Here is a 24,816-nt window from a genome sequence, read left to right as displayed (position 1 = left end):
CCTATGGTGATTTTTTCACATGGTTAAGTATGATGTGTAACAAGTCATCTTTCACATGAAATGACTATTTTCCAACTGAGTTCCAAATGAGTCAAAACACATTATACCATACAAGAATCAGCTATGTGCATTAACTGTGTTCAATCTGGAATTTCTTTTAGTTAATAAAATATCACCCATCTTTCAAAAAAATCCTTACAACTCTTACCCCCAAGTCAACCAAACTCTATCTTCATTTATACTGTCCCCTATCCCCAATCTCAAATTACAAAAGCACAGATTGTTAAGTACCAGTAGACTTGTACATTGACTTAAGACTATATGTAAAGGGTATTAAAAACAAAACAAAATAAAAAACCAGACTGAATTCAAAGGGTAATGAAGGAACTATCTAATAATAGCAACAATTTGGCCAAGTCAGTTTTTACAAAAAGGAAAAGAAAAACGTTCCTGCAAAGTCCAAACTTTTCAGTATTTTTTTTGAAGGAGGCAGAGCATTTGTACTATATGGAATGAAAAGATATTCTCCAAAATTATTGTTAAGGAGGATAATATCTTGAAGAAAACATTTTGCATGAACATTAGATTCTTAGTCCAAACAATATTTTTGAAATATTCTGACTTGGGATATAATAGACAATTATTATCTCATCTCAACCTCAAATGAATCTATTTCATGCACTTAAATTGATTACACATCAGTTGTAAATTCACCTTGGCTACTGGGCAATGTAAAAGTATACCAATTAATTCCTCCATTTCTCTATGTTTATCTCCTCAGAGTTAATTATGTGTAGTGTTGGAAGAGTTTGGTATAGCACTTAAAGAGTATACATAAAAGCTCTGAAATGCTGAAAGTTTCTTCATTATCTATGTACTGTAGGATCTGGAACTCAAATTCACCACAGCATTCTAAGAAAATACTGAAGGAATGGAGTTCAGGACACTTCCTACAGTAGACACAAACTTAATTCCAAAAGGCACAGAGTAATGCTGGTGGCTCTTTCTAGTCATTTTAGAAACAATAAAAAGTCTGCATTATTCTTTCATAATTTAAATACATAAGTAATTTCCACTTTTATTACTTCATAACAATGACTTCAAAATTTACATTATTTTAAGTACCATTGTAATAGCTCAGTGTATAATACAGATATTTGCCAATGTCCCTTCAGAAAATTAAAAAAAATACTTTTCACTATATAAAAAATTATGCTAATAGACAAGAACACAGAACAGTGACTTGATACAGTAAATTTGCTATCAACCACAGTTATAACCCCAAAATTAACAGATACACAGCAATAATCAAAAGCAGTGCAAATATCTTTGGAGGTTAGAATAAAATCATACTGCAAGAACATAAACAGAAGAAATAAAAAGGCGAGTACTTCAAGTACAAGGAACAAGTCTGCTTGAGGTCCATCTTAGTGTTTGTTTACTGAGAATTCCTTTTATTGTTTCATTTCTTCCTCTGAAACACGTTGGCCAACATGGCACCAGATGTTGTCAACTGTCCCATTTTGTTCAAAAACTTGGTTTTTGTGTCTTCACTTACTAAACTTGCAGCAATTGACATGGATCTAGGAAAAAAGTTGCAATATTTCATATAAAACCACTAAAAATTAGACATTTCAACATTGCAATAATATAGCTTAAGAAAGTATATTCTGAAATCAGTACTACTTTACAATGATTTCTCTAACTCCCATCAGGATTTCCTAACTATACTATTGCTGATGTTTATATTTGCTGGTTTGCTAATTAACTTTATATACACATGCTTCTTAACTCCCCCAGCCTGTGAGGAAACCTCCTGAAGGTAAGTAATATGTTCAATAAATATTGGTTGAGTGATTAATGATAAGCTGCATTTTTCTCAAATGTATTATTCAGAAACAATTACTTTTAAAGGCTGGTATTTTACATACTGGTTTCTATAGTTTGTATTGATATACCTTTTTGTATTATAATAATAAAAACACTCCTCCTCCTCCTCTTATATTACATGCAAGAAAATCTGGGAAAGGATAAGTAAAAGAGGAGAATTAAAAATCCAGGCCTATTCTTGCATCTACAGAGGAAAATAACACTACTGTTTGATGGAAAGGCTATTTAAGAGTCACTATTTAGCTTTTATATAAAAAAGCTAAATATATGTGCATATATATATATATATATATAAACATATATCAATGCATACACACACATACATATATCAGTGCAGACAAACACACACACGCATATATTTCATGACTACAATTTTGAAAAATTAAGGAAAGCAGTTCAGATCTAAAACTACCAAAACCAATCAGTAATAATCAAATATTTCTATAATACAAGATTACATACTGAATAAGTGAATAACATGTACCAAATCTATATATCTATACATTTCAGACTAGCCACAAAACTACTCTCAAGCCCCTGTATTTTGGAATATAAGGAATGTTTTTTGAAGAGAGCTTTTTTTCCTCAAATGAACTAACTCAGTAAAATTCTCTGAAACAAGCAAGCACACAGCAAGAGTTAATTTATAGTCAGCTTGTGGAAAGATTATTTATTATAGCAATCAAATCACTCAATCAATAAGCAATCTCTCCAAATGTTGTTTTGTAAACCCAAATTGACTAAGTGATGGCAACCCACAAAATAAAGGAACATCTAGCATTGTAGTCTCTACAAGGAAAATTTCTAATTCAAGGAAATCACAGAAAAGGTGAGTGGTCATTTCCCCTTACTATCCTGACACAAAACCATTTTTGTATCTTAAGACTTTTTCCATCCTTTCTTCTTAACAATGAAAGAAAAAAATTACTCTATTAAATGGTTCTAATGAAAAGTTGTTTTTATTAACTCTAGTGATGCACATCATTTAAAAATCTTAAATATTAATGCTTTGTTAAAATTTCTAAGATAAATTATCAATAAGCAAAGTAGCTCCTCTCACAATGTTAAAGGGAATATGCCTTCTTTCAAAGCAGAGGTAAGAAATTTTGTCAAGTAACCATTTTACATTATTATGTAATTTTCAAAAGCTAACTTTGTCTGTCTGTCTCTCTCTCTCTCTCTAGAGATATATAGTTTCCAAGATAAATACCTGAGTTATACATAAATTTTTAAAATCTATTTCTAAATTGTGTCCATTTAATTAGGTTTTATTTAGTGAAATTAGCATTTTTTCCTTTTCTATAATTCTCAGATATTAACTTATGAACACTTAAAAGTGACATAGTAAATAATTTCCAACTCTTTCCACCAAAGGAAGAATTTTCTAATGCTGTTAATAAAAAAAAACAGAACTGTAAAAAAAGGGAAGGTTACACAAAGGAAGCAATCTTGGGAAGTTACAAAAGCATTTCTCTTTTTTAAATATTGCATTAAAAATATATTCTAAATGAAATTTAACTAAGAAGGATGTGAATGTAAAAAGTTATTTATTTTTGTATAAAGAATGAACAGGAAGGGTGTCTTTTGCAGCTTTTCCCTGAACTATTGCAAACTCATCATTTTTCATTGAATTTTTTTCCTTGTACTTATTCTTAAATGCTTCACAATTTTAACTGATAAATCAAAGATGGCAAATAATCTTTGTAAATCTTAAACTTTGTAAAAAAAAAAAGAACCAAAAGTTATTAGAGAGATAAAAGTATTCTTTGATATTAACAATCTGATGATCTTTAGACTAGAAATCTCTGAAAATTTTTTGCTGAATGGAAAATATTACTGTGTAATCTAACGAATAATCTATGAATAAAAATTCTAACCATGGAAGAGATTTTACTTTTGTAGATGGTTAACCAGGGCTCTTTGATCAAGAATAGTTCAGTTAGAAAATAAGATATATTACAAATTTAATTTGTTTTATAATTTAATAGTTTAAAAGTTATTGTCCAAAGTTTTTTAATTACAGTGTTGGTGTTCATTTATTTCAGTCACAACCAAATCTTCTGGTCCCACTGTGGGGTTTTCTTGGCAAAGAAACCAGGGTGGTTTGCCATTTATTTCTCTGGATCATCATATAGAGGAATTAACTAAGGCAAACAGGGCTAAATGACTTACTCAGGTCACACAACTATTAACTCTCAGGCTGGATTTGCACTTAGGTCTTCTTGACTCCAGGCCAGGCACTCTATGCACGGTGCCAATATATATCAGATTATAAATATGCTCTTCTTTTTTTAACTCTATGTCACTTAACCCTTTCATTCCTAAATTGGTAATCTTATTTCTCAGAGAATTTTAATCCTAATGGTAGATTAGAAATGTTAATAAAACATTTATTAGCATCAAGTCATAATCTTTTCTGTATTAAAGCAGCCTTATACAAAATAGCACAGAAAATTATACCTTTTTAAAACTAAACTCATATCTTCCAATTATCTGATTACAAAATAAAGCAGAATTCAAAACACTATTAATGTCTTACACTAAATTTTGATATAGTAAATGAATTAGTTTGATGTGCTGAACAGAAATCTTGCTATTACTTACCCAGGAGGCTCTTGGACAGTCTTGTTCTCTACCTTCTGCTCACACTCCTTTATCATGGAACTTAAAATAACCTGATGAAAGAGAAAGATTCATTGTTAATGGAATACCATGTTCATATACTTTTTTCCCCTTTCTGTTTAGGTTTATGACTTCAGTAGTGTAGGAAACTGACTGTATGAAGGCAGATGTGCACTTCATAGTTTAAGACAATGATAGGGAATACTAAGAACATCTTGAGTGTCAGAGAGCCACAGGTAGGAATTGAATCTAGGTCTTTGTGGCTCTTAGGTCAACTCTCATTGTCTCTTTATGAATACAGCTGAGGCCTTAAAGTTATGTCTAGATGACAAGCTGTTTAGTATATTGTGCAGATGATTTCCATATGAGTATGAATTGGATCAGAGAACTGCTGAGGTCCCTTTTAACTCTGAAGACTTAAGACTGTCTGATATTTTCCTCAATGTTCAAAATATTTACCAAAATGATGAGTACTAGTATTAGACAAATGTTTAGAAATAATATCTTTTAGATATTGCCTCTATCCTGCAAAACCCTAGAAATTATTTAGCAGATAACCTAAATGAATTCAAGTATCTTTGGAAAGCTGTAAGTAGAAGTCACAATGACTATCTGAGATAAAGCTTTTTTTATTTAAACACAAAGGAACTGTTTTGTAATGTAGTAAGCTAGAAGAAAATTTTAACATAATATACCCACACACTGATCCAGGATTTGAAGCTGAAAAACAAGTTTGTTTTATTGGGGAAAAAAAGAAATCATAGATTACACAAAAACTAAATGCTACAGGACCAAAATTCTTGGTCATTAGAGAACAAATTTATTTTTATTTCTGGTGACCAGCAAGATGATGGAATAGCTTTCTCTTCACCCCCTCAACTCATCTTCCAAAGGAAAAATTAATCAAAGTAAGATGGTAATCTTATGGATGAACACCAGAGGACTTTAAACTTAGTGCATATACCAATAACTCCCTCTCTCAACCACTGCCATCAGTCAGGGGTGTGCTAGGCCAAAGTTTCACAACATATCCTTGCATGAGCTGGCCTTAGGACTGAGACATATCCACAATGACTTTGCTCAAATACCTGAAAGAAACAGTACCCTTTGCTAGGAAGGAGCAGTGGCAAAAGGAAGAAGGTAGGCTGAGAATAGGTGATTAGAAATTGAGCTGAAACATAGGAGATTACTCAAAGCAGGAAAACAAGATTGGGGCACTCCATATACCCCAAAGTGAGAGAATAACTGACCTGGAATACAAAAAAACATCAAAAACCACAGTATACAAATATACAAGCCAATAGAGATCACAAAAATCAAAAGGAAAATGATCAAAATAAGAAAAAAGACACAAAAGTGGGAATAGAAAATATTATAGTGTGAAAGTGAACCATTAGTACCTTAAAGAGAGAATTCTAAGCACCCTAGGATATTGGGACAAATATGGTAAGTTAGATAACTACTCATCCATCCATTTAAGTACATCTCTGTCCCCTTGTTCACCTAACTCTAATCTGATTCTTCAATCAATAATGATCCTCCTCTTTGAATTGCAAATAGCACTGTTTCACAACTTTCAATGTACTTAGTATACAATACTAAGTATTCTGACTTTGTCATAATTCTTCCCTTCCATATTTCAAAAAACAGTAAACACTACAAGATCTAAACTGTATGAAGCTCTATTCCTTAGTATGCGGTTCTGCACAAAGCAAGTGCTTAACAAATGTCTGTTAAATTAATAAATAAATCAGTGCATATTATGTATTATTTTTATTCAATTTTTAAGATACTTTGCTAACACACTTATTTTTCTTCCATTAGTCTAAAATGTACAATCATAAAAGCAGTTACTATGTCTCTCCTACTCAAGTCAAGTTGGAAAATATGCTCACTAGGGGATCCAGGCTCAAATCCTGACTTACTACTTGTGTAATCTGGAGCAAATCCATTTAACCACATTGGATCAGTGTCCTGGTCTGTAAAATGATGGGGTTACAGATAAAGCAACCAGATTAAGTGATGAATTTGTTTTTACATATATTGCACTTGAAAGATTAGATATTTCTATCCAAGTGAATATGTGAAACAAGAGTTGGAAAATAAGACTATAACCCATAAGATATTAGCAATGGAAACTATAGATTCATGTAGAGCACAAGCTTCTTTTCACAACTTGGAACCCTCTGGCATTTTTTTTTAGAATAACTTTTCAATGCATTACAGTTAAGAACCCCTGCTTTTTTACACACATACATACATGTATATGTATATATATATAAATAAAAGAGAGAGGGAAAACATAAGTCAGAACCTTGAGAAATACCCCTACCATGAGGTAGGAGAAAAGATCAAAGAAGAAACTTCAAGAAGCACAACAAGGAAAGAAATGGTTTTAAAAACAAACGGGATGGCAACAAGATGAAATGTTATTGAGAGAACAAAGAATGAAGACTGGGGAAAAAGCTCTGGATTTGCTAAATATATTGTCAGTGCTCTTTTAGAAAGTACTTTAATTTAAGGGAAAGAAACCAAGTTTCAAAGGGTTGAGAGTCAAATGGTGGTAAAGAGAAACAGTGCACTATGTTAAGCACTAATAAACATTTGTTGAATTAAACTAAAACATAAGAGTAGCAGGTAGAGGGTATTACTCCGTACATAATTTATTAGAGTACCTTGGATAGTTAGGTACTAAATGCACAGATTTTTAATTGAAAAGAAGAAAGGGGGCAATTGTTTCAGGAAGTAGTCATATTCTGAAAGACTGATTTAGGACAGGAAAATTAAAATGAAATTTTAAGACAGAATGGACAAAACAGGGATCTATTGGCCTGAAACTTTTTAGTACACTAGGAGATAATTTACCAAAAGTAATTAACCTGTTGGAACAGCTTCTGTGGGAAATGTAACAGACATCAAGAAAAGACAAATAAAATTTAACTGCTAAACAGCAGTGAAGACAGTTTGGTTAGACAGTATAATTTTCAGAGCACTTTATGAAAGCAATGTTTGACAAGCCAACAGTGGAAATGGATATAGCAGACACTGTTAGTCAACATTAATCAATCAATCAATCAATCAATCAATCAATCAACCAATCATCATCTAATATGAATTTTCTATGTGCCAGTCACTATGCTAAGAACTTGGGATACAAACAAAACCCCAAAATAATCTTTGTCTTCAAGGATCTTACATTCTGATGGGGGAGATAGTATAAAGAAAGCAATTCATATAAAAAATACCCATCAGGTATGTTGAAATCAGAATTTTATTTTTCTGATAAGGGCTGAAGTAGATTGCCATTGGGGTTACTTCTCATTCTAAAATTCTGTCATTATATGAAAATAAGAATTGATTAGTTTTATCTTTTCTCAGCTGTCTGATATTGTCCTATCTACCTCAGTCATGGTTCTAGGCCACCATTGGTCTTTCTAAAAAAAAATCTTGTTTTTCTTTCCAGTTTCAGATCAACTTTAACTTTGGTCCTAATGTTACTGTTTTTATAATACCACAGCATACTTCCTATGCTGCCTGTCATTTATTTCCATCTTCTTTATACATATTAATAATTGTACATATTAAATTGAGATTCCTGTTTCTATACTAGCCCTTTTAGAAAGCTCCCCTTTCTCTTCTCAATTAATACTGCTTGTTTTTTTTTGGAATTTCATTTTTAAGCTCTTCCACTCTTTTTTTAAAATTTAAGGCAATGGGGTTAAGTGATTTGCCCAAGGTCACACAGCTAGGTAATTATTAAGTGTCTGAGGGCAGATTCGATCTCAGGTTCTCCTGACTCCAGAGTCAGTGCTCTAATTTACTGTACCACCTACCTGCCCCCTTTCATTCTTTTTAAAACTAACTATCCTTAAAGAATTTTAGTCCACAGTAACCAATATAGCCTTCCTTTGAAATCTGCTTTCTTACTATCTGAGGCACATGCAGACTCTGTCAGGCTTTCTCCTCTAGCAGAACAAATTCTGGGGTTAGAATCTTCACTATCCTGTCCTCCAATGTACCAATCATTTGTACACCTGAAACTAGTTTCTGACTGTCAATGAGGTCCAGAAAGGAATTTCCCTTTATTGCTTCCTCCACTTTTTAGAAAAGGAAATTTACATTATATAAAGTCAAATTATCCTCTTATTGGTAGAAAGCATTTGAGCAGATGTCCTCCACTATCTTACTGTCTTCTCAATGAAATGAAGAAGCTGGACTAGATGACCTGTAATGTCCCTGCCAGGTCTAAATCTAGGACCTGATGTTTCACTACATTGTGGTGCTCTTGTGTCAGGGTTAGAAGTGAGGGAGGCAGAAGGGCAGGGCAGTTTGGGATTACAGAAATAAGAGATGAAATGACTGATCATAGAAGTCTAGCTAGGCAAGGATCAAAGGAATCCATAAGATAGAGAAAGCCTGGGAAAATAGGAAGAAGCTGAAGTGTCAGGGACTACAATAAAGATAAAAAGTAAATTGATTATAAAAAAGTAAATAAATGAGGTTGTGATTGGAGGAATAAGGTTCAGGGTTTGAAATCTCAGAAAAAGAAAAATTCCAGGTGATGATGACATCCAAAGATTGGTCCTGTCTGTCCATCCCTTTCAACTTTAAATGACTCCAGTTCACATGATAGGATTTTAAAAAAAATCTAACATTATAAACATGATTTTCTTGAAATAGCTGAAATGACATAAACATCATAAATGAATCTGTAATAGTAAAAATGAACATAATTTTTAAAAAATAGTGAAAATAATCAAGGTTCTAGACAAAGCAACACAGATGTCTATTTAAGGAAAAAAAGATGTATCAAACACATATATTAACAATGCCCACTGATGTTCACTTATGCTCACCTCATGCTCTGGGGAGAGATGTTCCATATCATTCCTTAAACACCTGAGTCCCGGTAAAAAGTGATTGACCATTAAATCTTCTGAAATAACTAAAGAGAGAAGATCGTTAAGGAATTAAAGCAAAATGATAAAGTTTTCCCAAATATGGAAAGACTGGAAAAAGGATTATCTTCAAATTTATTTTAGTTATGTTCCATACATTTTCTTTTACTTTGGGTTTATCTTTGCATATTTTTAATTATCTTAATTTCTAGCTAATTAAAAGGAAGAAAGTTGCTAAATAAAAACATTTTTCTATATTTAAATATACTCAATTGGGAAAATTTTACTCACTGTTGTTTGTGAATAATTATGGAGAAAACAAGTAAAAAGCAAATCACAGGTAATTTCAATAGGAAAAATAGATTATTTAAATTTCCCATAACTGGACATTGCTAATCCACATGATTTCATTTGCAATTACTCACTAATGACTTTTCTGAAAATTAAGCTGCTTTACTGTTGATTGGAAATATATAGAACAAGCAAAATTTGATAGAATCATACAATTCCATTCAATAAATACTGGTTAAGCATTTCCTCTGGGCAAGACATTATGCTAAATGTTTATTGAGTTTAAATTTTCATTGAATCTTAAAAGTCATTTAGTCAACTCTATAAATGAAAAGGATTTTTTTCTTCAAAATCCCTAACAAATTATTATTCAGTTTGAATTTCTATGAAGATGGGGATCCAAGACAGGTAAAAGTGTGTTTGGGCATCTGTTATTGTGAGGAATCTTTTCTTTACATCAAACTGAAAACTGCTGCTCCTAAATCTATAAAAGAAGTCTAATATGCCCTATACATGGACTATCCCTCAAATATTTCAAATGAAAGATATGATATAGATTCTAGTTTACATACAATCATGATTATACTCTTTTGTATGTGACCCTAAATTCCTTAAATGTAGCTCCTGAAATTTAATATAGTTTTTCTGATCAGGGTCTGACCCCTGCATAGTTCACTGGGACCTTTTATGCCCTTAATCTGGATACTACTCAACTTCTATTAAATCAAGTAGAAAGAAGTTTTAGTTTTTTCTTTTTTAAAAAATCTTATTTTTATTTCACTTTCCTTTCTGAATCTTCTTCTCCCCTTACTCTCCCTAGTAGTCCTCTGAGCAAAGAATAAAAAAAAAGACATCAGGAAACCAGCATACAAATCAAGTTTTGTTTTTTTTGCAAGGCAATGGGATTTATTGACTTGTCCAAGGTCACACAGCTAGGTAATTATTATGTGTCTGAGGCTGGATTTGAATTCAGTTCTTCCAGAGCTGGTGCTGCACCACCTAGCTGTCCCTGATGCCTTTCTCTATTAATATTGTTTCATTAATCCCATTATTTAGAAAAAAATTACTAAAGGGAAAACCAGAAAACAAAGAAAAGTTGAAATTATGTGAATAGAAGAATCAGATGTGACAGAAGAATCAGAAACAATATTGTCCTGAGAGTATATTACAAACGATTTACTATGGTTCTTTTTTGGTTTTTGTAGAGCTATGGGATTAAGAGACTTGCCCAAGGTCAAACAGCTAGTAATTATCAAGTGTCTGTGATTGAATCTGAACTTGGGTCCTCCTGATTTGAGGGCTGGTCCTTTATTCACTGTGCCACTTAGCTGTCCCTACTACAGACAATGTAGAAGACAGAGTTAGGTAAGAAATGTTAGAAATAGTTCACAAACCTAGTATGAAGAAACAAATGATACTGATGAGGAACTTCAACTATCTGGAATGATGAAATCTTCTCTGATAAAAGTAGAGTAGCTAATATATTTGCATTAATGATCACCTTTAAAAAAATGGCAACAGCTTAGAAGATGTGATAGTAATTTTTGTTTTGTACATGTTGAAAAGAGGAAAGCAATGTTAAAGATTTTTGAAGAAAGGAAGCTATCAGATCCCTAAAAGACAATTCATGCCAAACTAAACATTAAATTTTCATAATTGTGAACTTGGTCATACTTGTTCAACACTTTCTAGTTCTGAAACCATTCTCCTTGAATAGAGATGATAGAAGCAAAACAGAAGTTTAGTAGTTCTGCTTTCTATGTTGCCTGCTAACATTACACAATCTGTCTCCAGCAGTAGATTTATCCCTTCCTTCTTTTTGCTTTTCAAATACTTAAAAAAACACCCTTCTGGACTTTATCCTTCCTGAGACTATTATTAGTTTAATGCCTCCCTTTTAATTTTGAGTGTGTGTGTGTGTGTGTGTGTGTGTGTGTGTGTGTGTGTGTAGATATGCTTTTGTGAGCCTGTTCTTCTACCTTTTGCACATACCCTTTTAAAATATAAATTTACTTAAGAAATGTCTTTGGATAATCCTTTCTCTTTCCTATTGGGATCATTTGCCACTACATACTCAGCATTGAATTTCTGAGTCTTTTAATAATCTTTAGGCATTTTCTCCTATCATTCTTTTAACATAATAAAATGTTTTCTAAGCTAAGCACTCATTCATCTTCTTATTACAACACCATTTTTAGCTATTATGAAAATGAGGTCTCTGTCTCTTTCCAGGTTCCCATCTTATGTACATCAATGGGTTCTTTATACCAGACAGAAAGAAATCTAGAGAAACATTTCTCTTCATTCTTTCCCTTATCTTAATCTAATTTTTTTTTATTTATTTAAGGCAATGAGGTTAAGTGGCTTGCCCAAGGTCACACAGCTAGGCAATTATTAAATGTCTAAGACTGGATTTTAACTCAGGTCCTTCTGACTCCAGGGCCGATGCTCTATCTGCTGTGCCACCTAGCTGTCCCTTTTCCCTCTTATTTTTTGAGATGAAATTATCAGCAAATAAAATTGAATCAGATTATTATTATTATTATTATTGTTATTATTATTATGTTATTTTCATACAACTAGCTAATCAGATGTTTGGAAACTGTCATTTTCTATCATAACTAGTATCTTTTTTTCTGGCAGATTTGTAATATTCATTAGGAAATGTCATGTTTTATCTTATCTTGGGTTTAAGGAACTAATGTCAATAGTACCGGATGAGGAAAAGGAGGCCTAAAGAGTAATTTGCCTGGAAAAAAAATATGGAGGTTTCCTGGTCTATAAGCTCAGGAGTTACCATAATGTGATATGGTAACTAAAAAAAAAAAAAAAAAAAAAAAAAAAAAAAAAAAAAAAAGAGCCGATTTACTTGGCTGATTTACCATGGAAGTATAGAGACTAGAAAGAGGTTATAATTCCATAATGCTCTGCCCTGGTCAGACACCTGAATTGCTGCGTTTGGTTGCAGGAGTCACATTTTAGAAAGGTCACTGGTAATTTGGAGAGTGTCCAGATAAGGGCAATAAGGATAATGAAAGATCTTTAGCTTATGCTACATAAAAACTAATTGAAACCACTCTTAGTCAGGAGATGAGAGAAATTAAGAGGGACAAATGCTAGCTTTTATCAAGCATTTAGAAAAATATCTTGAGGCGAAAGGATTATATTTATTTCATTCTAGAGTGTAGAGCTAGGAGCAAAGGATAACAGAGAAGATCAATATAAAGAGAAATTTCTTAGTAGTTAGAACTTTTCAAAAGTAGAACTAAAGGTCTTGAAAGCTTAGATGACAGATGACCTTTCATCTACAAAGTTGTAGAGGATAGAATTCTTTGTCAGATATGATTAGACTCAATAGTGGCTGAAATTTCATGATTCTAAAAGCATCATTGTTAAGCAGAGAAACAACAATAATAACAATGGGCATTATATTGGGCATTATCTATTAGTTATTGTGGGAAGCCTTGTACATTGCTTATAGTGCTGCTAACTTTCCCTCTCTGTTATCTTGATTCAAAAATTTTCCTACAACGCATCTTCTCAAGTTTGTGAATTTCATTATATATATATATATATATATATATATATATATATATATATGTATACACACACACATACATATATATACCATATATATTATATTAGTGCATATTTATTAGTTATTTTCTTTGAAAATATACTTTTTGATATTGATTGAATTAATATTCTATTAGTTTTAGCTCATTATATATATTTTGTTTTATTGACAAACAAGGCTATAATTACTGTTCCTAATTTCCCTCTCTGTTATTTTATCATAAATATTATTGAGTATCTACTTCACTGCTTTTCTTAACTCTATCATTCTATTTTTCTCTATAATATGGGTGAATTTTCCAGTTTCATGTATGCATGAATTTTTTTCCCCCCAAGTTACAGGTTAAAAACTTTTTTAGTCAGATTTGGTGATTCTCCTTTCTCTTTCCCAAACTTATTCTTTAAGATAAAATTCATCTCTTGCAAATTTCATCTTTTCCTTTGTTTTTTTTTCTCTCATCTTTCTATCTTCCTCCTCCATTAAAAGAAGTACTACTGAATTATAGCCAATATCTTTCTAGAAAACCTGGGCATGGCAAGGCTATAGTCATTCATGCAACTGCTGTCCCAAAGGATACACAGAATGTAGATGGCCAGGCATTTTTCTTAGAAAATCAGGCTTAGAACATAAGCTTCTTATGGTTTATGCTTCTTTAGTAACGACATCTATCTTGGATGAGGCTTCAGGCAACAAGGTGAAGATCAATCTAGGTTCTCCTAAGTATCCTTAATCTCTTTCTCACTTTTTTGTCCAAACTTACATATTTGTAAAGGGCATATAAATATTTTTCAAAACTAGAAATTGGGGGGGCCAGCTAGGTGGCACAGTGGAAAGAGCACTGGCTCTGGAATCAGGAGAAACTGAGTTCAAATCTGACCTCAGACACTTAATAATTACCTAGCTGTGTGACCTTGGGCAAGCCACTTAACCCCATTGCCTAAAAAACCCAATCCCCCCCTCCCCCCGGAAATTGCCTATCCATTGTAACAATGAAATGTTTCAATACTCAAAATATATTAACTACATAATAAACATGAAGTGGACAGAATAATACAAAAAAGAATGAAGACAGAAAATTTAGACTCTATATCATTTCTTAAGTAATTCAAAGAGAAAAAATACTAAAATCTCTGCCATAAAGATAATAAAAATGTGTTAAACCATTAATTTTGGGGAGGCTACATGGCTCAGTGGATAGAGCACCAGCCCTGGAGTCAGGAGACTTGAGTTCAAATGTGGCCTCAGACACTTAATAATACCCCATTGCCTTGTAAGAAAAACCTTAAAAACATTAATTTCTTTGAAAAGGATACAACAACAGGAAAGTGCACTGTAGGCTTCAAACAGATGAGTAGCAATGTCTAGTCTTTTGGAATCCACAGTTTGTAGGTTATTGACCAAAGCCAGCTTGTGCAAATGTGGTATAACAACTGAAAAAGAAAGAGTAAAAATGCTATATTTTTGCTAAATAAAATTTCTTAATTCTTAAATACATGTCATGAGACAAAAGGATTATATTTATTTCATTCTAGGGTGTAGAGCTAGGAACAATGGATAACAGAGAAGCTCAATATAAGGAGAAACTTCCTAGTTAGAGCTTTCCAAAACCAGAAATAAAGGTCTTGAAACCCTATTTGATCTTTCCACAAGAAATTTGAGGATGGAATTCTTGGTCAGGTATGATTAAGTTAAATGGTGGCTGAAATTTCAGGATTCTAAAAGCATCATCCTTAGGTAGGGAAACAACAATAATAACAATGGGCATTTGTTTACTGTTTCTAATTTCCTTCCCTGTTATTTTATTATAAAAATCTGTTTATATCTAGTTTGTTTACAATTAGTAGTTTTCTGATGATTAGCATCTTAGTATATTATTGAATTTATGGTCTACTAGGCAGAACAATAGACTGACTTGGGATTCAGTCTTAGTACCATATTTAAACAACCATGCAGTATGCATGTATGCATGCATGCATGTAAAGACAAAGTATTACTACTACATTTAATCAGAAAACTGCATTCATTCCCCCCCACTGTCTTTGATTTTTTTTTTTAGTTGTACAGTCAATGAAACAAATCTTCATTCAAAAAGTTTGTACCTTATAACTCAACAATAAGATCAGGCAGCACATATAGCTGATTTCAGTCATCAACAACCAGATTCAAGTCTGACATGGGACAAGTTTGGTCAAGTGTCTCTAAACAAATGACATAATCTGCTCAGTATTTTAAACTGTTCTTTAAGATTAAGTTGCAGAAAAGTTGTTGATCTGGATTGGTGGAAGTATTTAACATCTAATTCTTACAGCTTTCGGCATATGGTTTATTTAGTAGTAATAATATAATGATAATTATTATACATTGCTTTTAAACAACACTTTAAGGTCTACAAAGTATTTACATGATAATATTCAAAAGCTGAAAGACGTTAAATGACTTGTCTAAGGTCACACAGTCCCATTGCCACCTGTTGGCTTCTGTTTAAGAAGCATACAATGGAGCACCTCACATGGGACATAGGACCACAGGGTCAGAAATGTTCACAAAGGTTTTGTTGTTCATCACAATTTAAAGAATACTTTATATTAGGATAGCATTATCAATTCAACTTACATTCATCTCGAAACCGGGGTTCTGCATTGGGTCCTACTCTTCCAAACGTCTTTATGATCTCTATATGCAGAGAATGTTGGTCTTGATACTGAGGATCATCCAGGAAAGAAGCCAGTTGCATTTTCACTCTTTCCAGTAACTTAAAATTGACATTTACAGAGAATTAATAAAATGTTCAAAAGTATATGAAGCTAACCAAAATAAAAAAAGGAAGTTTGGAGCTTTAATCTGCAATGTGAAATTAATAACAATTAGACATTAATTAGGGCAGTTAGTAATAGAGAACAGAGTTCAAAATTGTGCTATACTTGTACTGTCAGGTCTAGAAAAAATGTAAAATTTGGAAAAAATTCCAAATGATCCTATTAAGGTGTTTTATCTTATTTCTGACCAAGAGAAAAATAATAAAAGAAAAATTAACACAAAAAATATTCAAGGAAGTGGAAGTAAATTTCTGAGATTTAGGATTTAAATTTAAAATTTACATTGTAAATTATAGTACAATTGTAAATTATAGTACAAGTTACCCATATATTCACTTTTTGAATTGATGACTCAACACTGACTTATCTCTTACTCACATTTCCCTAAAATATTTTATTTTAGGATTTAAAAAATGTTGAAATTCTGGCAAGACTGCAAGCTCTGCAGAATATTGTGCTCACCAATGAGATATCCAAGTGGAAGAATAAGGAAAGATTTCTGACTTCAAGATATATCTAATCTTTAAAAAATTCAACTAATATTTGTTTACCAGTAACAATATTTTACTACAAAGTCACAAAAATTCTAGAGTTTTACAGGATGGCAAAAACACAGAAGTACATTTTCAGAATAACACAAAAGAAATTCTATTGGAAGTTCGAGTTGCCAAAAATTTACTATTAACAACATCACCAACATTTTTAAGAGTATGTGACTTAGAATAAAAGGGTTACATTTTTTGGGAATGGATAGTAAATTTAAAGTGGTTGTAATTGAAATTACAAGAAAACATTTGAAGAGATGGAATTATACTATTTTCAGCTCTGAAGGGTGAGTTACTAAAAGCACATGAAGTAGTTACTGAAATAAATGGAAATAACCAATCTCAGATAGGCTGCTTGATTTTTGATTTGAGTTTCTGGTTAGAGGTCACACAGGTACTAAGTACCAAAGTCAGAATTTGAACCCAGAATCCCTGAACTCCAGAATTAGAGCATGGATCTACTTGCTAGAAGTTTTCTGAGAATAAACATATGGCTTGATAATGCATAAAGAACAGATATACTGTAGTCAATATACCTCTAAATGTGTTACTAAGAAAATAGGATTTTTCAATAGTCTAGGATGTTTGATCCACTAATGTGCCCTTGATATTTGTACTTCCTTCCTCTGATCCTGTTCTCTCACGTCCATTTTTAAGAGAAAAGAAATGAGGCTGTCTTAGCCACATCCTTGCCTGCCCTTTCAGAAAGACAAGAAGGATCAGCTTATGGCATGTTTATTTTCCTTATCATAGAAATATTCTAACAGAATATATGTAAATATTAAAATAACTTGCATCAAGTACTTATAATAAGGAACTCATCTTTTTATGAAAGTATCAACAAATAAAATGTGAAGCACACCTCTGTACAAAATGATTCATCCTTTTGATTTTCTATTGTGTGAGGGTTTTTTTTTAAATTTTGGTCTGTATGATGTGAGAAAGGGTAGGAAATGCTTCTAATGTAAATAGTGACTAGAATTCACTATTCAAAATATCACATATACAATTAAATTTGAAAAGATAATCTTTTTGTATAGGCATGAAAAAATATTTGATAGGAAGATGACACTGGCATTTTTAGGAAGTAAAATGTCTACTGCTTATCCCAGGGAGCAACTGTTACAGAAATGGCATCACCTTGTGAAGTCAGTAATACTATTCAGATTAATGGCATTCCTACCTCTCTTTGAATAACTGTTTCCATAATGGTGCCAAAGGCAGGAATTGTGGCAATCCTGACTGAGCTGTAGAATAAGAAAATAAATAAACGTAATCTTTCTTCACGAAAACAATAAATAAAGCTAAAATATATTCAATAGGGCACAATTTATATTGTATTAGTTTCTAGCAATGACAAAATAAAAAAAATAAAAAATAAAAGCAGACCAGGAAGAATGCTCAAAAGACAGACAGGATAACTTAAGGTCGCAGTCTGTGAAACTCACAATTCAGGATCACTGGACAAGGTAACAAGGGCCGGAGCAACCCGCTTGTCAACTAATGCTTCACTCATGCCTCGAAGAGTCAGCTGTAAACCAGTCAACATGCAATAAAAAATGGTTTGGTAAACTGGAATGAGAACTGGGTTAGCTGTGACTGAGGATGGGCAGGCAGACTCATTGGCCTTTCTTGGTTTAGTCACCCATAATAGACATTAAAATGGTTAAGGCTTTGGTTCATGCTACTATGCTTACTGGTAATGACCTGTTAGTGAGATTAGTGGAACATCCCCTTTTAGCTTGGAGGAAATAGTCCATCAGCACATTTGGGTATTTGAAAGTGATAGAAATACTTATACTACAAATATTTACAGATGATTCAGCAGATAAGTCTTAAAAAGGATAGTTTAGGCCTACTATGAATGGATAATCTTTTATGCTGCAGGCTCATTTCACAAGAGTATTTTAATTTGATATCAAAAACATGGTATCCTTCCAAGTTTGGAATAAAATTTAATCTTTACTTAAAATAAATATAACTTAGATGTTTAAGTTATAAAGAAGCATTCATTAATGTGATTTTTAAAAATACTGATGGTTATTTCTCAACAAACAAATATTAAAAGGGATGCTGAATGTATAAGTCAGGTAAGAAACTTACATTTCAGGATCACTGGAGAGAGTAATGAGAGCAGGAACAACCCTCTGAGCTACCAGAGTTTCATTCACCCCCTTCACCAACAGCTGATTGGTCGGCGCAGGGGAGTGTATTCACAGGTGATGCACGTAAAGAGTGAGCACAGTACCATGGGAAGAAGAAAGGCACAACCAACACAGAAGGAGAAAGAGAGAGAACACAAAAGCAAAACCAAAATTAGAAGCTAAGCATATTTTGCTACACTAATGCTTTACAAAGGCAGAAGATGCTTGAAAGGAAAACAAAGTTTAAATGGCCTAGAAATCCACAAGTTGAATTCATAATTAATTCAGTGACAGTTTGTACACTTGGGTCACATTTCATCATGTTGTCTACTTAAAAATGAATTGCAATGGAATGAACAAATTTAATATTATTTTTAGGCTTTAAAAATTTTCAGTTTAAATATGAATTTGAATTCAAAGTTAATGTCCTAAATTTAAATCAACATGAATCTGTTTTTAATATGACTAATAAGGTACAAACTGAACTGTGCTATTGAACTAAAAATAGCCAGCAGTTTGCAGACACCCAAAGGCCACTAAAACTGCATCTATGCTTTAAAACTATGGCAAGCACCATTTAAATTGACTAAGCAAAGTTTCTGAAATAGACTTCTTTTAGCTTTCCCTTGAGGTAGAATTCAGGGCTATTAGGTCTCTGAGATATCCAAAAAGTCAATTTTTATTGGTTTGAATGGTTAAACTTTTATAGTCAGGTCTCATACTTTGTAATTCTTTAAATATAGCAATCACTTTTAAAACTAATAACAGAATCATTATCAATTAGTTTGCTTTCAGTTCTGCCATCAATGTAAATATGACCTGGTTTGATAGAACATTAAAAAGCGCTACTATTTATTATTCAGTGATCTGTACTAGATAAATGGAGAATAGTCTATTTCCTCTTTGAAGCACTTATTTTCATAAATGAAATCTATAGTAGACTCAACACTAATCTATTTCACTTCCACAAATTGGAAATTTAGATTTAATATCAGAAGTTAATTCAGGCTAGTTTCTAAGTAGAACAAGGTTTCATGACAGATCCTGGTAATCTTCAGTATTTTTATAACTTAAATTTTATTATTTCGTGCATTTGTAATGAATAAAGATCAAATAACTGTGTGAGAAAAATAAATTTATCACCTGTTCTTCTGCCCACTCAAATATAATCTTTGGTTTAGCGTATGGGAAGTACTGGCTTTCTGGTATGGAATATTATAAGTGTTCAAACCAAGTTGATAAATTTCAATAATTTTAATGGTCTTATCATCAAGATAGAATCTCTTAGCTAAAATTACTCTCCGTTTTTGAAAAGCATATTAAGGAGACTAATTCATGAACTTGTTGACTTTTCTTTCCTGCTACTAACTACATTAAATGTCACAGACAGCTTATTTTGTGTTGGCAATAGCTTTTTCACAATATATATTTTTATTATTAAACTTGATTTTAATCAAATAATCTTTCGGATTATGAAATAATTTTCACAAAAAACCAAATATTTATTTATTTATTAATTAACTGTATTGTACTGAATATAGGCCATATTACTTCCCCTCCAACTCTAGGAACAAGTTCAGCTAAATTTACAATTTCAAGGCAGCCTATGATAGATAGGTTTAGAAGACAATTGATTTGGAGTTGGAAAGGGCCTTAGAAATCAGTAAGTCCAAGCCTTTCATTTTACAGATAGTGAAAATCAATCAATTCATTATTTATTAAAAAGCCATACCCTATGCTAGGTGTTGGCAACACAAGTGCAAAGAATAAAACAATCTTTACTCACAAGGGGCTTACATTCCAATGCAGTTAGCAACAAAATACACATATGAACATATACACATATATATAATATATTTACATATATTATATTGAGGCACAAATAAAAAATGAATAGATAAAAATATATACAAAATAGTTAAAGATAGTTTTAAGAAGGAGGGCACTAGCAGTTGGGGGAAAATCAATAAAGAATTTTTCCTGTGACTGATAGTTTTTAAACTATATCTTAAAGAAAGAGGGACTTTATGAGGTGGAGATAAGGAGGAATGTATTCTAGAAATAGGGGATAGTCAGAACAAAGAAATGTAGAAAGGAGGGGGAATGTTCTGTGTACAGAACAGAAAGAAAGTCTGGATACGATATACTGCAAGAGTGAGAATAACATTCAATGAGACTGGAAAGACAGATGTAGAAGGAGGTTGTGTGTGGCTGAGGCCCACAACACTGGGCTTTGTCCACCACACTGTACTGCCAACTTATAATTTCACAGCATACTTTTATTTTTCCTTCGAAAGAGATTTCATTTTAGAGGGTGACCTATATTCAGACCAACAAGTGTTTATACAACGTTATTTATTTTTTGTCTCCTCCATTAGACTGAAATCCTTGAGAGCAAAAATTGATTTGTGCCTTTCTTTGTATCCACAGTACATAGCATAGGGCCTGACATATAGTAGGTAATTAAAAAAATACTTATGGACTAAGTGAAAATATGGTATTGTAAAGAAGTATTATCATTTGAAAGATGAGTCATTTTGATTTATGTTTTTTCTAGTTATATACTTGTTATACACAGATTACATACACAAATATCTTAAGTTTATATGTCAACAATATATTAAAATCTATTGCTATGGTGATGAAGAAAAAAAAGCAGAGTAAAAGAAATGATTCAAAAAATCAGAATTATTTGAACCTGCTTGCAAACCTATACTGACTGCATTATCAGAATCAAATTATTTAGAAATATAAAGGTTGTTTCTTGATTTCCCACTTTTGGCATGGAATCTTAATAAGATTTTTCTTATATGAATATTCTTATGAATGTAAAAAAATCACAACGATTGATCATGAGCCTCATTTATACTAACAGAAAACTGTAAGTACAAATCAAAGTACTGTGATCAACAAAAATACTCATACTTTTGCTTCTATCACTGAACCTAATTGGTAGAGTTAGGGGAAAATGTTTATTGCATATGAATTTTTCAAATTGTAAATCAAATTCACAAGCACTTAATCAATGTCTCCTATCTTCTGAGTACTGTATTAGGTCTTGAAATTATATTTCTTATGCACAGACAAACTGATTCATGATAGACCTTAAAAGGGTAATATAACTGCAGCAATAGTTTAAGCATGAATACAGTTTTCAAATCAGCAGCAACAGCAAAGAGACAGACCCAAACCAGGCAAAAGCTTTAAAGATGTTAGAAGATACATTGTAAAGAAATTATAGGGAGCAGTCATAATTAACTTAGACAGACATATTCATTTGTTTATTTCAGAGTACTGGCTCAATGGATGTCAATAATTACTCTCCTAATGTGGTCATATCTTTCTGAATTCACACTGTTCAATGTTAAAATCAGGAAAAATATGGTAATTGATTCCAGATCAATGAAAATATACATTACAAATCTGAATAATGTGACTACTTCACTTATCCCCAGTAATCAATATATGGATAAATTCTAGGAACTGAGAAGTTAAAAAACTACTAAGTAAGTTGTATGGTTATATATTAACATTAGAGCTTACTTTAACCTTAGTTACTACAAAGGACTAATGTTTTACATGCATTTTGTAGTAAAATTTTTAATTGATTTTTCAAATTTGTTCTCAAATATTTTAAAGAGAAAAAGATAAAAACTTCCAAAATTTTTAATCAGCAATATTTTATTCTACTATAGCATTAATTAATTACTAATTTATGTTATTTTCTGTGGAAAAGAAAGAATATAATGAATTCTTAAGACAGAGAAAACTTCTCTGAAAAGTAAGCTAAAAATGTTGATTTTGTATTTATCCTGAAAAAAAAAATCAGTGTGTGTGTGTGTATACACACACACACACACATATGTATGTTTAGTTATATCAGAGATAGTGATTTTTTCTGCTTTCTTATAATTATAGATGACCTTTAGAAAAATGTTAAAGGTAATATACAATTACTAAACTTAATTTACGTACTTGAAAATTTCAGAGGACATAATTTAAAAAAAAACTGAGACTGATATAGTGCTCTATTGCATCCTCTTTTAAATCTCTGGGAAGTTATAATTAATACTGATAGATGAGTATGAAGCAATTTAACTTAGCAATAATTATAAAATAAAAATGTATACTTGACTATGTGACAAGGAATTGGATGTTTTAAGAGTATGACAAGCACCAACTATATGATAACTAAATTAAACAGACTATTTTTGATAAGATTAACTTGTGTGGGTTATATGAGTGATGATTCAGATGTGTTTAATGAAATACAAGATTTTCACAAACTCAGTATCAGTACATGAATTTTTAATCAAAGTCATGGAGGCATCTAGACTTCATATTTTGAAAAATATTCTACAGGATGAGATCCTTTTAAGTAATGTCATTAGGAAACAGGAAAGCATATTCAGGGAGATTTAAACTGAATACTGAATAAAGAAATAAAACAGGAAAATAAAAGTAGCTACAATAAAATATCTTTTAAGAAACTAATTTGAAAAGACTATTTAAAAATGTGAAAACTAAACAATGCAAATGCTGCTCCATCACACAGTACACAACTCAATACTGTTACAACAAATATTCATATAATAAAAACATACACTATAGAGATTGCTTTTATACCCTCCCATGCCTTGTTCCCTGCTCTCCTCCCATCTCCTCCCCTAAATGACAACTATAACAACCTAATGAAACAGAAATCTTTGATTCACTTACCTCAAACATTCTAGCAGCAGTGCATCTAACAAGTGCTGAAGTATGGACAACACCATACCATAAAACAGTTAATAGCAACTCATGGTATGCTGGGTTTGCTCTAAGGGGAAAAAAATGTTAAAATTAGGAGCAACAAAATCATAATGACGTATTACAGTAACAGCTCACATTTATATATATAGTTCTTTACGATTTACAAAGTATCTTCTTTACAACTATGTGAGAAAGATAGTACAAATATTAAAAATATTTTACAAATGATAAGATTGAGACTCAGGAGAAAAGATTTCCACAAGGTTAAAAGTAGAATTTAAGTTCCTCAAAGGCAGAGAGTTTTCTTTTTTTTTTTTTTTGTATTTCTAATGCTTGGCACATTGTCTTTCACACTTTTTTTTTTGACTAAGGCAGAATTGGGTAAAGATATGTAATTTAATCAGAGTAGGGAACTTCTGGGATAGAAATTTTCTTTCATCAATGCAGAATTACAACTCATATAAAGGCAACATTAAGTCTAAGATTGTCACAAGGGTACTGACAGAAGTTTAGTTTAGAAGTTTAGTGCTGGAAGCTATATAGTAAATGGTAGGGGTCAGAGGCAGGATTTGAAGCCATGACTTCCGGCTGAAGGTCAGTCTATGAACTATACTGGATTGCATTTCTTTCTACTTCATCATGGTTCTAGGAATCTCAACATCAGGGGGAGACTTCATCAGCCTTGGCACTCACAGTTCATCAGTACCCTCTGTCCTCTGATTAGGAGCAAGGCTAGAAGTTCCTCCCAAAGCCTCCATTGAAGGAGTGTTCTTAAGCTTTTCTTCATTACCATCCAGATGTAATCTTTTGGATCCAACCAAGCTCCACTCCCATGCAGGGTACTTTCTCTACCTTATTCCTAAACTTCTTCCATCTCCAAGTTTTCATCTTGTTTTAATGTCTTGTTTGCCTCCCATTAGAGTGTAAGTTCTTTGTCAACAGGGATAGACTGTCTTTTTGTTTTTGTATTCCTGCCATTTAGTAACTGTTACAAGGCAGGCACCTAAGATATGTTCACTGACTGTTAACATACAAATAAATCTCGTTTTTGTTTCTGAGGGTGATCTTTTAGTTTCAATAATCAAATACAGTATTCTTCAATATATCCTCTTATTAGTTAATGGAAAGAATCACTACAAAGCCATGTTATATACTACATATATATGTATATATGAATGTATAAAAGAAACTACAAAAGCTATTACTTTTACCCCAGTTCCACAAAAGAAGCCTTCAGACTATCAAGAGGGGCATGAGACAAGGAAAGCATAGTCATTACAT

The 24,816-nt window shown here is 32.1% G+C and overlaps 1 protein-coding gene across 2 annotated transcripts; it reads right to left on the bottom strand.

Annotated features, from left to right (window-relative positions):
* Positions 1-447: 447 nt before the first annotated feature.
* On the bottom strand, positions 448-24,810 carry LOC141503365 (RAB11-binding protein RELCH-like). Of its 2 annotated transcripts, none has more exons than XM_074208597.1 (9): positions 24,747-24,810; positions 23,503-23,602; positions 18,743-18,825; positions 17,823-17,886; positions 15,892-16,030; positions 14,592-14,708; positions 9,369-9,457; positions 4,495-4,565; positions 448-1,583 (listed from the first exon to the last, which is right to left on the bottom strand). In XM_074208597.1, the coding sequence occupies exons 1-9, from the start codon at positions 24,803-24,805 to the stop codon at positions 1,463-1,465; spliced, it is 843 nt and encodes a 280-aa protein (XP_074064698.1). In that variant the 5' UTR covers positions 24,806-24,810; the 3' UTR covers positions 448-1,462. The 2 variants fall into 2 exon arrangements, with proteins under 2 accessions (XP_074064698.1, XP_074064700.1); XM_074208599.1 differs by lacking the exon at positions 18,743-18,825 and adding an exon at positions 18,088-18,170.
* Positions 24,811-24,816: the final 6 nt, after the last annotated feature.

Source organism: Macrotis lagotis, chromosome X (assembly GCF_037893015.1).
Source record: "Macrotis lagotis isolate mMagLag1 chromosome X, bilby.v1.9.chrom.fasta, whole genome shotgun sequence".
NCBI classification, from domain to species: Eukaryota; Metazoa; Chordata; class Mammalia; order Peramelemorphia; family Peramelidae; genus Macrotis; species Macrotis lagotis.
Note: the sequence above shows the minus strand (reverse complement) of the source record. Positions and strands in the feature narration are given on the sequence as shown.

Bases quoted from the DNA above. Each gene is read 5' to 3' on its own strand.
- LOC141503365 (XM_074208597.1), bottom strand. From the start codon at position 24,805: ATGCTTTCCTTGTCTCATGCCCCTCTTGATAGTCTGAAGGCTTCTTTT. The intron at 17,887-18,742 runs GTAAGTTTCTTA...CTTATTCTACAG, and splicing joins CTCTCCAGTGATCCTGAAAT to CTCAGTCAGGATTGCCACAA. The intron at 4,566-9,368 runs GTGAGCATAAGT...CTCTTTCATCAG, and splicing joins ATCTCTCCCCAGAGCATGAG to GTTATTTTAAGTTCCATGAT.